General features: G+C 33.4%; 1 protein-coding gene across 3 annotated transcripts in view; it reads right to left on the bottom strand.

The window, feature by feature from the left end:
* The window catches only part of PHIP (pleckstrin homology domain interacting protein), a 132,104-nt gene that overhangs the window by 25,266 nt on the left and 92,413 nt on the right, over positions 1 to 14,425 (bottom strand). For all 3 annotated transcript variants that reach the window (XM_058566741.1, XM_058566742.1, XM_058566744.1), the window contains 7 exons: positions 10,014 to 10,133; positions 8,137 to 8,244; positions 7,430 to 7,554; positions 7,217 to 7,299; positions 3,837 to 3,948; positions 3,591 to 3,652; positions 978 to 1,133 (listed from right to left, as the gene is read on the bottom strand). In XM_058566741.1, the coding sequence (XP_058422724.1) occupies positions 978 to 1,133; positions 3,591 to 3,652; positions 3,837 to 3,948; positions 7,217 to 7,299; positions 7,430 to 7,554; positions 8,137 to 8,244; positions 10,014 to 10,133 (766 nt within the window). The remainder of the gene's footprint in view (positions 1 to 977; positions 1,134 to 3,590; positions 3,653 to 3,836; positions 3,949 to 7,216; positions 7,300 to 7,429; positions 7,555 to 8,136; positions 8,245 to 10,013; positions 10,134 to 14,425) is intronic.

Here is a 14,425-nt window from a genome sequence, read left to right as displayed (position 1 = left end):
TTGGCCATTCCTGAATCTAAGTGTTTTTGACAGTCATTCTATCACTAACACTATAATACGTTGCATTCAAATGTAACCTTTGACTTTCTTAAAGCTTATCACCTTATCTCATCTTTACAACATAATTCTGTGAAACAACAGAGAGGAGGAAATAGATCCAGAAGTCTTTGACTTGATGTCAACGACCAATGGCATACAGTAAACTGGTAAAAATCTAGAAGCTAAGATCATTCCTCATTTTTTTGCTCATTCACATATAGTATAAGACAAATTCATACCCTAAAATATTACTAAAATTGTTTAAGATAATATTTGAGACAATTTTTATATAGTGCTGACATTTTATAAAAGACTTGAGATGAAAATATCATTCAATATGTGTCTCCAGTGTCTTCAGCTCTTCTTATTCATCTTAATTTCTCCCTAGACTCTTTGAAGCTGATTCCTTATTGACCGAGTGGGTTGCTACAAACTACCACACTAGTTTAGAGTTACTCTGGAAGCCCACAGTTCAAATAATCAAGTTTTGTAGTCACTGTTTTTTTTCATGAGGCAAAGTAGTTCATATACCCTTTCCCCTCGCCTTACAAATATTCTCTTGTGTATATGTACATAAACTTAAGGAGAAAACTGATACAGCTATCCATATAATTGTAACTCAGCTTTCTGCCCTCCTCTCCCAATCCACATCATATCAGCCTTAATATGTCAACAGTTTTCAAACTGGCTTCTGGAGGATCCAGATTTTTCAGAGGAACCCCTGGCATTTCTGGGGTCCCTCACTCTGAAATTCAGCTAGAGGAATCTCATTCATAACTGTTTTAGATATATAAGTCCTGTGTAAGATCTAAAAAAAAATTGAAAACCACCAACTTATTTATATTGTGAAAAAAAATTTTGTTTGAATAATAGTATTGTTTCTTTCCTTTGCTTTCTACCAGCTTTTTCTATATTCATGTGTTATTATTATTATTTACCTAGTGTCATCAACTGGTTTATTCCTGCAACAATTCTTTCACATTCGTCATCCCTGGGATTGGAACCCCATTCTCCATCAAGCGGTTTATAGATCAATGATCTACATTCAACATCAGTTAAAGGAACACTGGTACCCAGTTCTTCAGGAAATACAGCTGAAATATGCAGAAAGAAAAGCAGATTTAGTGAAAATATGTGGTAATGTACTAATACTTAGGTTACCTTTAGAAAGTAAAGTTGATATCGTCATAAAAGTAAAGTATAATTTTGTAAAGATTTGGTAAACATTTTCTTTATTTTCACTAAACAAAAGTATGTTTCAAGGGTCAATAAAATCAAAAATTTTTTAAAACATTAATTTTATAAATAATTCTTTGGATGAGCATGAGCATATAATTCCTTCTCCAAATTATAACTGACAACTTGCTTTATTATCAGTTACAGGTGAAGGAGAAAGTATTTCTACAAAATGATACAAATTTAAAAGTTTTCTGAATCATTTCATAACATAATCTCCATATTTACTTTGATAAAACATACACAAGGTGAAACTGAACTAAAGTGGTATTTCTCAGGAATATTTCAATCGAAGCCTCAATTTTTTAAATGTAGAAACAGAGGGAATTATGAATATTGATAGAGGATTCTTATGCTTGTTGCTCTTAAATGATGAAGGTATGCTTTCTCAATGCCTGAATCTTTAACAGAATCTTTAAGAGACTCACTAGAGGGTGGTGGTGACATAAAATCTACAAATCTGCCAAGTAAATTTTTATCTTTGAACTAGACTTCATCAGAGAAACATCGGGAAATATGCTACTATTTGTGTACAAAATTCCTCCTCCCCACAAAGTGTAACTAAACTCTATGGGTGCACATGTATGTGTATTTAAATAGAAAAAAAACAACAAAAATCATCCCCTCCACACACAGATATATTTATGCAGCAAATAGAATATTAATGCCACTAATTCATTTCAAGAAATATCCCAGGCATTACAACACCAATTAGCTTCATTTCTCTCATATTCACAACAGTACAATGTGACTTCGAACTCAAACTTTCACGAAGGAGAGAAATAAAACCAGAACATAAGCCATGTAATACGGTTACAAAGTAAGATATTTTATAGTTTTAAAGAGCTATAATTTAGCAGTGAGATGAAAAATCCATTATTAGTATTAAATTTTCAAAGTGATAATTTCTAGAAAGAACTAGTCTTGGACAATAGCAACATGATCATTTTCTCATTTCTAAGGTTTACCAGATTGGGTTTACTTTTTTCAAGTTATCTGTTCTCTGACTAATTTTTAAGAACACAATTAAAGTAGCGAACAACTCCATTTATAAAAGATTATTTCTGCTATGTTACAAGTCAGATTTTTTTCCTTTTTGCTTTTAAAAATCTTTATTCTTATCTGATAATAAAATACACTGTTAAAAAAAAAAAATCAAACAATACAGGCCGGCCCAGTGGCGTAGCGGTTAAGTGTGCGCTCAGCTGCAGCAGCCCAGGGTTCAGATCCCAGGCGTGCACTGACGCACTGCTTATCAAGCCATGCTGTGGCGGCGTCCCTTAAAAAGTGGAGGAAGATGGGCACAGATGTTAGCCCAGGCCCAGTCTTCCTCAGCAAAAAGGACAATTGGCAATGGATGTTAGCTCAGGGCTAATCTTCCTCCAAAAAAAAAAAAAATTCAAACAATACAGAATAATGTAAAAGATAATTTGTGGAAGTCCTCATATTCCCACCCTTTATAAATAATCAATATTAATGATCTGGAATATATATCCATTTAAGCCTTTTTATGCACATACTACTGTGTATTTTTTTAAAATTGAAACAAAAATGGGCAATGAGGTAGAAAGAAAATGCAATCTCCAGGCTTCAGCCATATTGGTCTTTTCTCAGTTCCAGGAAGAAGTCATGCTCACTGCCGAAGGCTAACTCCTAAATCCTAAGGCAAAGTGTCAGGCCATATGCAAGATGACAGTTACTATTATTATTATTAATCATAACTACTTACTCAATGAGCCCTTACATGTGTCACGCTCTATAATAAGCACTTTACACATATGTCATTTAATCTTCACAGCAGCCCTGCAAGGAAGGTATTTGTTTACATAATTTCAAAGGCTGAGTCCTAAGAATCTGGAGTTTTGAGATTTTTAAGGAACTTGCCAAGATGACTTAGATAGAAGATGGAAGAGCTAGGATATAAATCTATGTCTCACTCAAAAGCTGGAACTCAATACTAATGTTATGTTACACTCTAAATATTCTGCTGGAGTTAAAAAAAAAAAATCTTTGCTCCCAGGTGTTTGCCTTCTGGGAGTGAATTAGCAGAACATTTTCATATTTTGCTGTACTTACTTAATTTCAATCTTCCCTGTTAGATTCTAAGTTCCAAGTGGGCAAGGCAAGGATTATGTCTATCTTATTCACTGTTATGCCGTCTGGTCAATAGTAGGTTTGCAATAAATACTTGCCAAGTGAATATTTTCTATTTGACCTTCATAACAACCCTATGTGGTAGCAAGTTAGCAAATCAGATTTCTTATTTAAGAAATTAATTCCATAATACAGACGCAAAATGCCTAACATACACTTACCATTATTAGGTATAAGCTCCATATCCCAAGGACTCATCTTTTCTGTATCTCCATTGTCCCAACTTAAAGGAAGGAAAATCCTTATATTAAAAAATCTAAATATTGTATTACAATTTTTATAAAATCACATTATAAAAATTAATTGCTTCAGTGTTTAAAAGAAGTATCTTTATCACTTTATGAACAGATAGGGAAAATATTCAAAGCAAGTCAGGATGAACTAAAATACAACAAATATTTCCTTACCAAACATTATAGCACTGAAACAAACTATCAGGATACTCAGATTGAAGAGGTTCCTGGCTTTCAATTGTTCCAAACCACCAGGCATCATCTATGACTGATCTGAAACGGTCACCTGGACAAGAATAAAAGCCATCTCATTACTCTGAAATATATTGCTGCTACTGTTACTTTTTTCCCAAAGTATACCTTTAAGATACTTAAACTGCCTGCATGATTTCAGAAGATATATAAAAAGTGACCTACACACTCCAAAACAAACAACTAATAAATAAAATCAGTAACATTGATGAAAAAAAAGTTATTTAATAAGCACACCTAAAGTATGACTTACCAGTTTCTAATACCATTTCTTACATTTTATTAGGGTAAGGAGAAATTCACTCTTACCTTAAACATTTTTACCAGTCTAGCATTCTAAATTCATCATTAGGACTATGCCCAAATTTTTCATTCAAATAAAAATACAGTTTAGATAAGTATTCTGCTCAAATACTTATAGTCTATCTTTAATTTCTTACTTTCTATAGGCAAGTTCTTCCAAACAACAATCAAGACTCCAGCCTAAAAACAACAAAAATAAAAGAATCCAACCTGCCTTCCTCCATCTCAATCACCCTTAAGTTATAACACTCACATATATACTCATTTTCCCTTTCCTATAAAAATAAATAAATAAAAACAAAAAGAGAAACAACTAATCTTTGTAAAACAGATAGCACGCCTTGCATCGCTTGCCTTACCCCACAGTGTCCAGCTATTGTCATATTACTGCAACTGCTTTCCCCAAAGACCCTAATAAGCTATCTTCTCAGCTTCCCTCTGTGTCATATGAAATCTGTAAACCACTCTCGTCCTTTTTGCCATGCATTCCCCTTCCTTGGCTTTATAGTACTTAGCGGATTCTTCTGGAGAGCATGGGTTAGGGTCTGAAAGACTTGAGTTCAAATAACTTATCTGTGTGATTTTGAACAAATTAACTAGTTATTTTCGAGGTCATATGAATCAGCTTCATTTTCAAACCCACAAAGAGAAAAGTATTTGTTAATGTTCTCATTTTTTACCAAAAAGTATTTAAAAGTATATGAGGATATATAGCATAAAATGAAGTAAAAAATTAAAAAACAAGATAAAAGAAATTTACCGATAAAAGAGAAAGCTGGAGCCAGGAGTAAGTTAATAGAACACAACTGCATGCTTTTGAGTTATATATACTTTGAGTGGGTATGCATTGGGACCCAAATTTAGATTCAAGCATTCTAACAGCCAATGTAAAGAGGGAAACATGATCTATTACCAGACTGAGTCTCTAACTGCTCCTCAGACACACATTAGTGACCGAGCTTAGTGAAAAAAGCTACTATATAATTTAATAAACAGCATTCTTGACACCACCACAACCTTACAGGAAAGATGAGTTGCACAGAGCTATTTCTTATGATCCTACATAGACTGATTACATTATGCTAAAGAGGAAGAAGAACTGGATAATGTGTGCCTAACCACAATGAACAATACTGTACAATGATGACAGTGAAGTTAAGCAAGGAAGAGAGTCCACCATTCAGAACAAGCCATAGACATTTCTAAATGTTTAAGACAGACTAAAGTAATTACTACTGATGTAATTTTACATGGCAGTTGGTAAGCAGATGCATATATCTACAGAAATAAAAGACCAAATAGTACTAACTTTAGAAGAAATATTAATCTATAAAATTAGGGGGAAAAAAAACTGTAAGATCCAAATGAGAAAATTCTGGTGTACATCCATTTGAAATATTTCTTTAATTTGTCCAATGTTTGCCATATTTCTTTGCTTAGGTTATCAGCTCATTTCTGGAATATTCCTGGACTCTGACTACTAACTTTTGTTCTGCAATTTATTGGCAGATGCATGTCCTTAAAAAAATAAAATTTATCTTGTCAAGTAACACATGCAAATAATTTAAAAAAATCAAACAACATACCAAAAGCTTAGAACCAAAACCAAGAAAAACACTTAATTCTTTTAACTATTTCTTCTTGAATTTACTTACAGATTTCTGAGTATAGAGCTATTTCTTCACTCATCAATTTTAGATATTAAGTATTGACCTCTCTCCACATAACTGCATACAAAAGGTATGTGTACTTTATTTAATCCATATTCAGATTTATCATAACTATGTAAATGTTGTTTGCTACTGAGCCAAACAGCACACAATTCTTTCCTTGTATAATTTTGTGTAAGTGCTTCATTTTTTTATGGTTGGCTTTCTCTGAATGTACGATTAAGTCTTCCCACGTTCTCTGATGGCTCAAACTATAAAACACTCTTCAATATAATTTCCCAGAAAGTCAAACCTGTTAGATAATTTATCAGTTCCATTTTTTTCCCTGAAGACTTCACTCTTGGAGGACAACGTCTTCTGGACTGGTTGTTTTATAGACTTGCTAGACAGATGCTATCCTGAGATTTCTGTTGACTGTTACTTGGGAATTCCCTTCAGCTCTTTCCTGTTCTGGATTTCCTGTCTCCTGGTGGGATTTCATGTCCTTCTGGGTTTACTCTCTTATTTGATGAAACACATCTTTCAAAGTTTCCAGAGAAATGGTACATAGGATGTAAATTGTTTTTAAATAATTCTTATATCCCTAATTTCGGTAATTTGCATTTCTCTAATCTTTCTTTTTAGAGCACACATAAAAATTTCTAAGTTTACCAGGACCAAACAAGAAAAGACAAATCACCATGCCAATGCCTTCCAATGGCACTGGATGGATGGACTGGCGTATCAATTGACGTGCTTTTTTCAAAACAAATATGCCAAATATGCACCACACCCCACTCCAAGATGACAAAGAGTGGCCCTGTTTCAAATTTTTAAAAGAAATTCTAATGAATTGCACATCTATCTGCACATAAATTAATGCATCTTAAATGCCTAGAAACTTTTAAGGATTTTAAAGTTTTTTTGAGTCTTGATTACAATAATAACTTTAAAGATTACAACAGAGTTAACCAATATAAGAAAAATGTCAGTTTAGTTTTAGTCCCAGTCCAAATTATGAAACATTTTGAACTGGAAGACTTCTTTTGCTTCAAGTTTGAATTGTTATTAATATTTTTGGATAAAAATTTAATTCAACGTGTAAAACAGCTAAAGGAATAGCTATGAAAAATCTTAGATAGTTGCCAAATAGAGAAAATGTTTAGAATTTCAGCATCAACTAGATAAAAGTATTTTCATTCTTAAAAAAACACCTGACACAGAATCTTACTTTGCTATTCATAGTACCACAAACGGCAAGATTTCTCTGATTATCTATTTCTAAATTATGAATAATAGTAAATCACTTATTAAAAAAAAACACCTATGGCTTCTAAATAAATTACCCACCTATATTCCACCGCCTATATTTTGCATCGTCAAATTGTTGTCTCAAGACTAGGAAATCTATAACGTCAGGCATATCATGGTATCTAATTACAAACAGAAACACATTGATTAGGTCACATACCCAAAAATATCTAAAAAACGTTCAAATTTATCTAAATCTTGAAAAACAATCTACAATACTACGAAACCATTGCCTCTTTCAACAGTCCTTACTTCATGGTAAATGATCCGCCAGTCAGTTTACCAGTATCAGGATCTAAAAAAGCAAGTTTAAGGCAGCAAAGAGTAGGCAATCCCACTTCATACTTTATTCCAACTATTTTCATCAGTTCTTGTTCCTGAGGAAGATAGAGAAAATAAACCATCTTCACAAAATAAACTACTAAACATAATCGAGAAAACATTTCTCCATTTCAATCTTGACCTAGGCAGTGGTTACTCTGTGTATATGTAAAAATTCATTGAGATATGTACGTAAGATCTGTGCACTGCATAGTATACAAGTTATATCTCAATTAAAAAAAAGGGAAAAAAAAAAGGAAAACTTTATTGAAATAAGAATTTTCAACACAGCTCCAAAGACCTCTAAATAATTTTGAACTACTGCTGATAAATCTAGAAATATTTACCAAATCTACAAATATGAAGTTTACCTTAGACACTAATGTTGTCCAATTTTCACTATAATTACATTTTGTACCCAATTTATAAACTATCAGAGTATATAAATTCAATCTTGTGTTTCTTTGAAAATTAAACACCTTCTACTCCCCAGAATTGCTTCAATTAAAAAAAGGATATCTTCATAATAGTTCCACTATCTTCATGATAGTTTCTCATAGTGAAAACACGAACACTCAGTACAATTTTCTCCATAATCCATAATTGCATCTTTTTGGGCTATCAAATAAACACCATACCCGTAGTTCCATTTTATGCCATGGCTGTTTCTTGGGATTGATGCTATAAATTTTATTTTTCCGGGCCATTTCAACATATGCTTCATGTCCTTGTCGGAAATAATAAACCTAAAAAGTAAATAAAGTCACAATATAAAACTTGAATGTGTTTCCTTTAACCCAAGATGCAAGCTATCAGCTAAAACTGCATAGAGAGAATTTAATGTCCTTTGAAGTAGAAAAAATTCTAATATTTTGATTTTTTCCCCTTCTTTTCCTCAAGTTGTCCTAATGTCACTTAATCATAACCAAAGTGTTCTAAATAGTATTACTGTGGTTATATACTAAGAGGTTAAGATGAGCAATTATTTTTTGGTTTTTTGGTTTCACCGTTTTATTTTTAGATTCAAAATAAGTTACTTTATGTTGCATAATAAAGTAAGTTGTAACTAGGGTCACGATTAATTTACTGTTCACTTACTTTTGTAGCAAGTGGTTTGTATATATGCAAAAAACTTTAAAATGAAAAATGTATTTTCACATATATTTTACCTTATAAAGACAGCAAGGCATATATTTATACTCATTTTATGAAAGTCAAATTTAAGTGATTCCTGACTACCATTTCGCAGAACTGGTACTTGAACACAGCAGTCTGACACCAAGTGTTCTTCTCACTACTAAAAAAGCTGTAGAGCTTGTTAAAAAATGGTATTAAAATTTTTAAAAATACTGTTAGGTTCTTAGTAACATTTTGGGATATCCACGATTCTACATACTTGCATTCTATTCATTAATATTATTGCTCCAGTTGTCTGGAACTTCACATGAAGGAATTGTGCTAAATAATCATGTCCCTGTTTAAGCACTAACAATTACAAAGACAAACATTTTGAAAGGAAATTATTCAACAAGGAATTACACACTTTTGGGCCATCTTTTAATAATATATTAAGTGTAATTTAACCAAGCATCTTTTCTTGATGCTGCAGGAACTGTTAGGATCTATCATTATACTAAATTACAAAAACGAGGTAATGTTTTGTGCTTTTTAAGTTTTCTTAGGCAAGTAGGGTCTTCTAAATGAATTATTTCAGACTGTTCTCTAGAGGTACTCTTGCATTAAAAGTTTTTGTTCTCCTTTTTTTTTTTCTGTCAACTGCCACCTGCCACTTTCTACTGCTAATTAGTGTGCTTTGTTAAAGAAGCCTCTATTTTAATTTCTATTTTATTACTGCTACCCTACTGGACACCAAATAACACTGCCTCTTAATATTTATGTATAAAAGATGACGACATGAACCACTGAGTGGGAAATTTTGATCTAAGATCTTACATTTTTCATTTCAAATTCATAAGTACTTAGTCCAAAATGATGGCTGATCACATTTTCTTATAAATGAAATAATATTTCTTATTCTAAGATAACAGATTTTTTTAAAGATCTAAGAAATAAATTATGAACATTGTAGGTATTTAAACAAAACACGTTTATGAAATAAAATTAAATGAAAATAAAATGCTGAATTTTGTTTTTCCTTTTAACAGCTATATACTTAATCCTTAAGCTAAGAAAAATTAATATATGTTAATTTAGAGAGAAAAAGAAAACTGGCAATAAAATCCTATTAAAAATTACATACTAGTTTTTAAAATGCCAACAAAATTTTCATTCTCTTACAATATTTAGATTTGCTATTGCAATATTTACAATAGCCTCAAAAAAGATCATTAGAGCTTTCCTAATTATACTTTTTCCATACACAGCTGCAAACATCTAGAATGAGATACTTCATGAAACTGCTGAAATTTTCTACAGTTGTTTCAAGAACTATAAAAAATCCTTAAAGTTACTTGAAAGAAAGAAAGAAAAAGTGTTTTTGAAAATTTAAAAGTACCTCATCACCCATCTGTGGCACAAAGGGACATCTTCGGGGAATAGTATCTGTAATCCACGTTGAAGGTAACCATTCTTCTAACGTCAAACCATTTTCCGTTAGTTCTCCTACAGCCAATCTCTAAGAGTTTAGAACATTATAAAGTAATATTATCATAAAGACATCTAACAATCTGCTCTTGAAAATTACTCTAAGAGTAGTTAAATCAATAAAAGAGGAAGGGGATCTTTGTACAAAAACGTATATTCTTTAAGTATTAAAAATCTTATTCTGGAGGCTGGCCTGGTGGTGCAAGGGGTTGGGTGCGTGCGCTCTGCTGTGGTGGCCTGGGGTTCGTTGGTTGAGGTCCTAGGCACGCACCGAGGCACGGCTTGTCAAGCCAAGCTGTGGCAGCGTCCCACATAAGGTGGAGGAAGGTGGGCATGGATGTTAGCCCAGGGCCAGTCTTCCTCAGCAAAGAGAGGAGGATTGGTAGATGTTAGCACAGGGCTGATCTTCCTCACAAAAAAAAAAAAAAATCTTATTCTGGGAAGATGGCAGCAGTGAGTGGCAGTATAGTTATTCAAATATCTCTCCAAATCACTGCATTAAAAAATAACTAGATAAACCAAAACCCTACAGGCAACATTCACAACAAAACTAGGTAACAAGATATTCCCATAAACCCCAAAGTATAAAGGTCTGTGTAGTCCCCCTTCCTCTCAAAATTCTATCAGTTTTATAAACATTCCATGTAACAAACCAAGGCATATTCGAGTTTGAACTAAATAAGACATTCTCATACGGGCTGAGTAGTGCAAGATACGGAAGGCTAATTGTTTCCATGGGCTGGGCACTATACTTCTACATGGCCCACGGATATTCCTCTGCCCTTTTTAAAGTAGCTATTTCCCACTCTTGGCTTTCAGCTTCTAACAAAAAATTTTTTTTTCAAACAAAATGTTGTCAAGCCAGGTCTCTTACTTTTTAACTTTTGTGGATAAACATAAAAATAGGCCTCTGAGAAAGTTTTTTAACTTTGCTGCTCACCCACAACCGCCTGTCATGGTCTGGATGTTGTTACCTTCGAGTTAGGAAAAACGGACTTTCTAAGAGCCTTTGAAACCTAATATTATTTATAAGTAGAGAAACTTCATGCAATTGATTAAAAATGTTTTGGTTCAGTATTTGTACACTAAGACTTATAAATTTTATTCTCTTGTGTTTTTAAAAAAAGAAGGTAGCTATCACTGTGAGTCAGCTTCACTAAAAGAAGCAATGTCATAATGCAGCATCAGACTACACTATTTGCAGCAGTTACTGGGATAGCTACTATTCAATATTCATTTTCCTCTTCCTCCTATTAACCACACCTTCCTGTTTCTCAAACAGATCAGGAGCACTCTCTCTTTGGAGAATAGAGGAGGGTGGGTATTTACTATATGTGAGATGAGTCCAATGGGAAATTTCAGTCCGAAGAGTGAAAGCAGCTGACTTTTAAAGGATCACTCTGGATGCATGAGAGCAGGGATTTGCAAATTATGGCCTACAGTCCAAGTCCAGCCCACTGTCTGCTTTTATAAATCAAATTTTATTAGACCACAGCCATACCCACTCATTTATGTATTGTCTATGGCTGCTTTCAGGCTACAACCACAGAGTAGCTGGTCCTCTACAGATAAAGTTTGTCAATCACTGCTTTAGAGAATGGACCCTAGAGGGAAAAGGGTAGAAGCAGGAAGACGGATGGAAGGCTACTGCAGTAATACAAGTCAGAGTTCATGGTGGTTCACACTAGCATGATAGCAGAGGTGGCAAAACAGTCAAGCGCTGAATATATTTAGAAGAGAGAGCCACGATAACTCTCTGACGGACTGGATGTGGAATATGAGAGAAAAAGAATAATTAAGGATAACATAAGGGTTTTGGTGTAAACAACTAAAATTAGGAGTTGTCACTGCTGAGATGAGGAGGGCTGGACTGCAGCAGGTTAGAGGAGAAAGCTTAGAAAGTGAGTTTTGTAGTGTGTTAGATGTGAGATGTTAAGTCAGATGATATCTGCAAAGTTATTTTGTCCACAGTTACTGAGCAGCCACTGTTACTATGCACTGAGTACAGCATAGAGAGTCACAGATTTTATCAGTTTTACACATTGAAGTTTTAAGTTAAAGTGTTTGAAAAAGGTTTTCTTTGACTTAATAAAAAGAAAAAAAGGTATAAAAAGTCTGAAATTTGTTAATTCCAGTCTCGATATGGACTATTACTTGCACTAGGCAAGTATTTCTCCCCATAAGGAAAATGTGTGTCAACTGTGCTGGCTAACAACTCTTACATGAAGTCAGGTAAGTTGGATGTTAAATAGGAATAATCACATTTATAACTGTAGATTATGTCATAGCCAAGAATCATTATGAGGATAAATCTTATTTCCCAATAATTCTTGGGGAACCTAGAATTTTTAATTAAAGTACATTTCTATCACTTAGTACTTAAAATCACTTACGGAATAAAATGCATTGAATATTCCTCAAAATTTCTAGCCTCATGATTTGATTTTTTTTTTTAATTTTGAAGATATAGGTAATTGATTTCTTTTCTTTCTATCCCTGGAAATTCTTCTAGGCCCACCTGAAGTCTTATTTCTTCCAGAAGCCTTATCTGAAACTCTAAGATAAGACGTCCCCATCTGATTTGAGTTATCTTTAAAATCAATCTGGCAATTAAACATATTAGATCATGTGACAGTTCTATTTTTATCTTGGGAGATTCAAGCAACTTGTTAGTCACACATTGTTTTTAGAATAAGAACTATGTCTTACACTTATTTCATCCACTGTATTGCTTTATAAACTGTAAGTACTTAATAAAAATTTATTCATTTTCCAGAGCTCCTAAACAGCATAAGGAATATATATGTCAGATACCATCGGAGATGACTTTACTGCATCTCTGGAGAATTCTGTTTTTTAATAAGTATTTTCTATATCTGCCTTACTGTTTTTTGCTTAATCAGTTCAAACAGAATTAATAGTATGGAAAATATTTTCATTTTTTCATACATGCAATAAATATCAAATATTCAGGGATCTATCTCTCCCTTTCCAGCTCTACAATTCCACACATAAGAAGGGAAATATTATCAGGTTTGAGATAACAAGAGGACTCAAGAATAAGAACAATTCTAGGAGCTGGCCCGGTGGCATAGTGGTTAAGTTCGCACACTCTGCTTCAGCGGCACGGGGTTCATGGGGTCAGATCCTGGGCGTGGACCTACACACCACTCATCAAGGCATGTTGTGGCCACATCCCATATACAAGTTAGAGGAAAACTGGCACAGATGTTAGCTCAGGAACCATCTTCCTCAAGCAAAAAAGAGGAAGACTGGCAACAGATGTTAGCTCAGGGCCAACCTTCCTCACAAAAAAAAAAGAACAATTCTACTTACTGTTAGATCTACTAGTGGGCTAATACCAAACCATGTGAACAAAATCCAAATTAAAGAGAATAATAGCCTATAATATCCTAACCTTATGCTATTTAAAATCTGTCCCACATAAATTTAGTGGCAGACAGATCCTGTCACAATACTTCAAGCAAAACAATGCAATTAAAATATGCCAAACAGTAACAGTGGATCCAAATGTGGCATTGCAAAAAGGTGCCCAATGAATTAGTTTGTGGATGATTATCAAACCAAGGGGGACCAAGTGAAGTAAAATGCACTCTCAAGACAGAAGAACTACGTTCTCACGGTGATATAACACTGCAAACCTCAAAAGTTCATCAAAACTTCTTGAGATTGAAAAAAAATGTTTACCTTCTTAGCCAGATATATGGGTAAATCAGTTTTCTTTAACCAATCTGTCTACCACATAAAATAACAGGTCAGCCTACATCTATCATCACTAACAAAGAAGAAGAGAAAAACTGTGGACAAATGTGTGGTATTTTCTTGGGTAAATCTTCCTCAGACAAAAGTGAAGGAGGTGAAAAGAAGAACAGAAGTCTGTGGAATCCAAATTAAAGTAATTCATAATTACAAGGCTGAAACAAATAAGAGCTCAACTGATGTAAATAAAATAAACCCTTAAGACAGATGTAGTCTTAAAATTTTTCAAAGTTCTCTGGGAATAAAGACCCGATAGTCTCCCTAGTATTTAATTCTACAAATGACAACTTATATTTAATACTAAAATTGGCAGAAGTTTGGAAAAAATCTTTGTTTAACCAAATATGCTTCCCATTTACAGTCTTTTGGGAAATAGGAAACATATCCCTCATATTTCATTTACTTTAGAGCAAAAGTTAAACAGCTTAAAGAATTCCAACTCCACACGAGCTGATAGATCTTATTTCCGTAACACTTATCTCTTACTTTCTCTAATCTGTCTCAAATTATCCACAGACTAAAGATGTAGTAATCAAAACAATA

Source organism: Diceros bicornis, chromosome 23 (assembly GCF_020826845.1).
Source record: "Diceros bicornis minor isolate mBicDic1 chromosome 23, mDicBic1.mat.cur, whole genome shotgun sequence".
Taxonomy (NCBI): Eukaryota; Metazoa; Chordata; class Mammalia; order Perissodactyla; family Rhinocerotidae; genus Diceros; species Diceros bicornis.
This window is presented reverse-complemented; position numbering and strand designations above follow the sequence as displayed.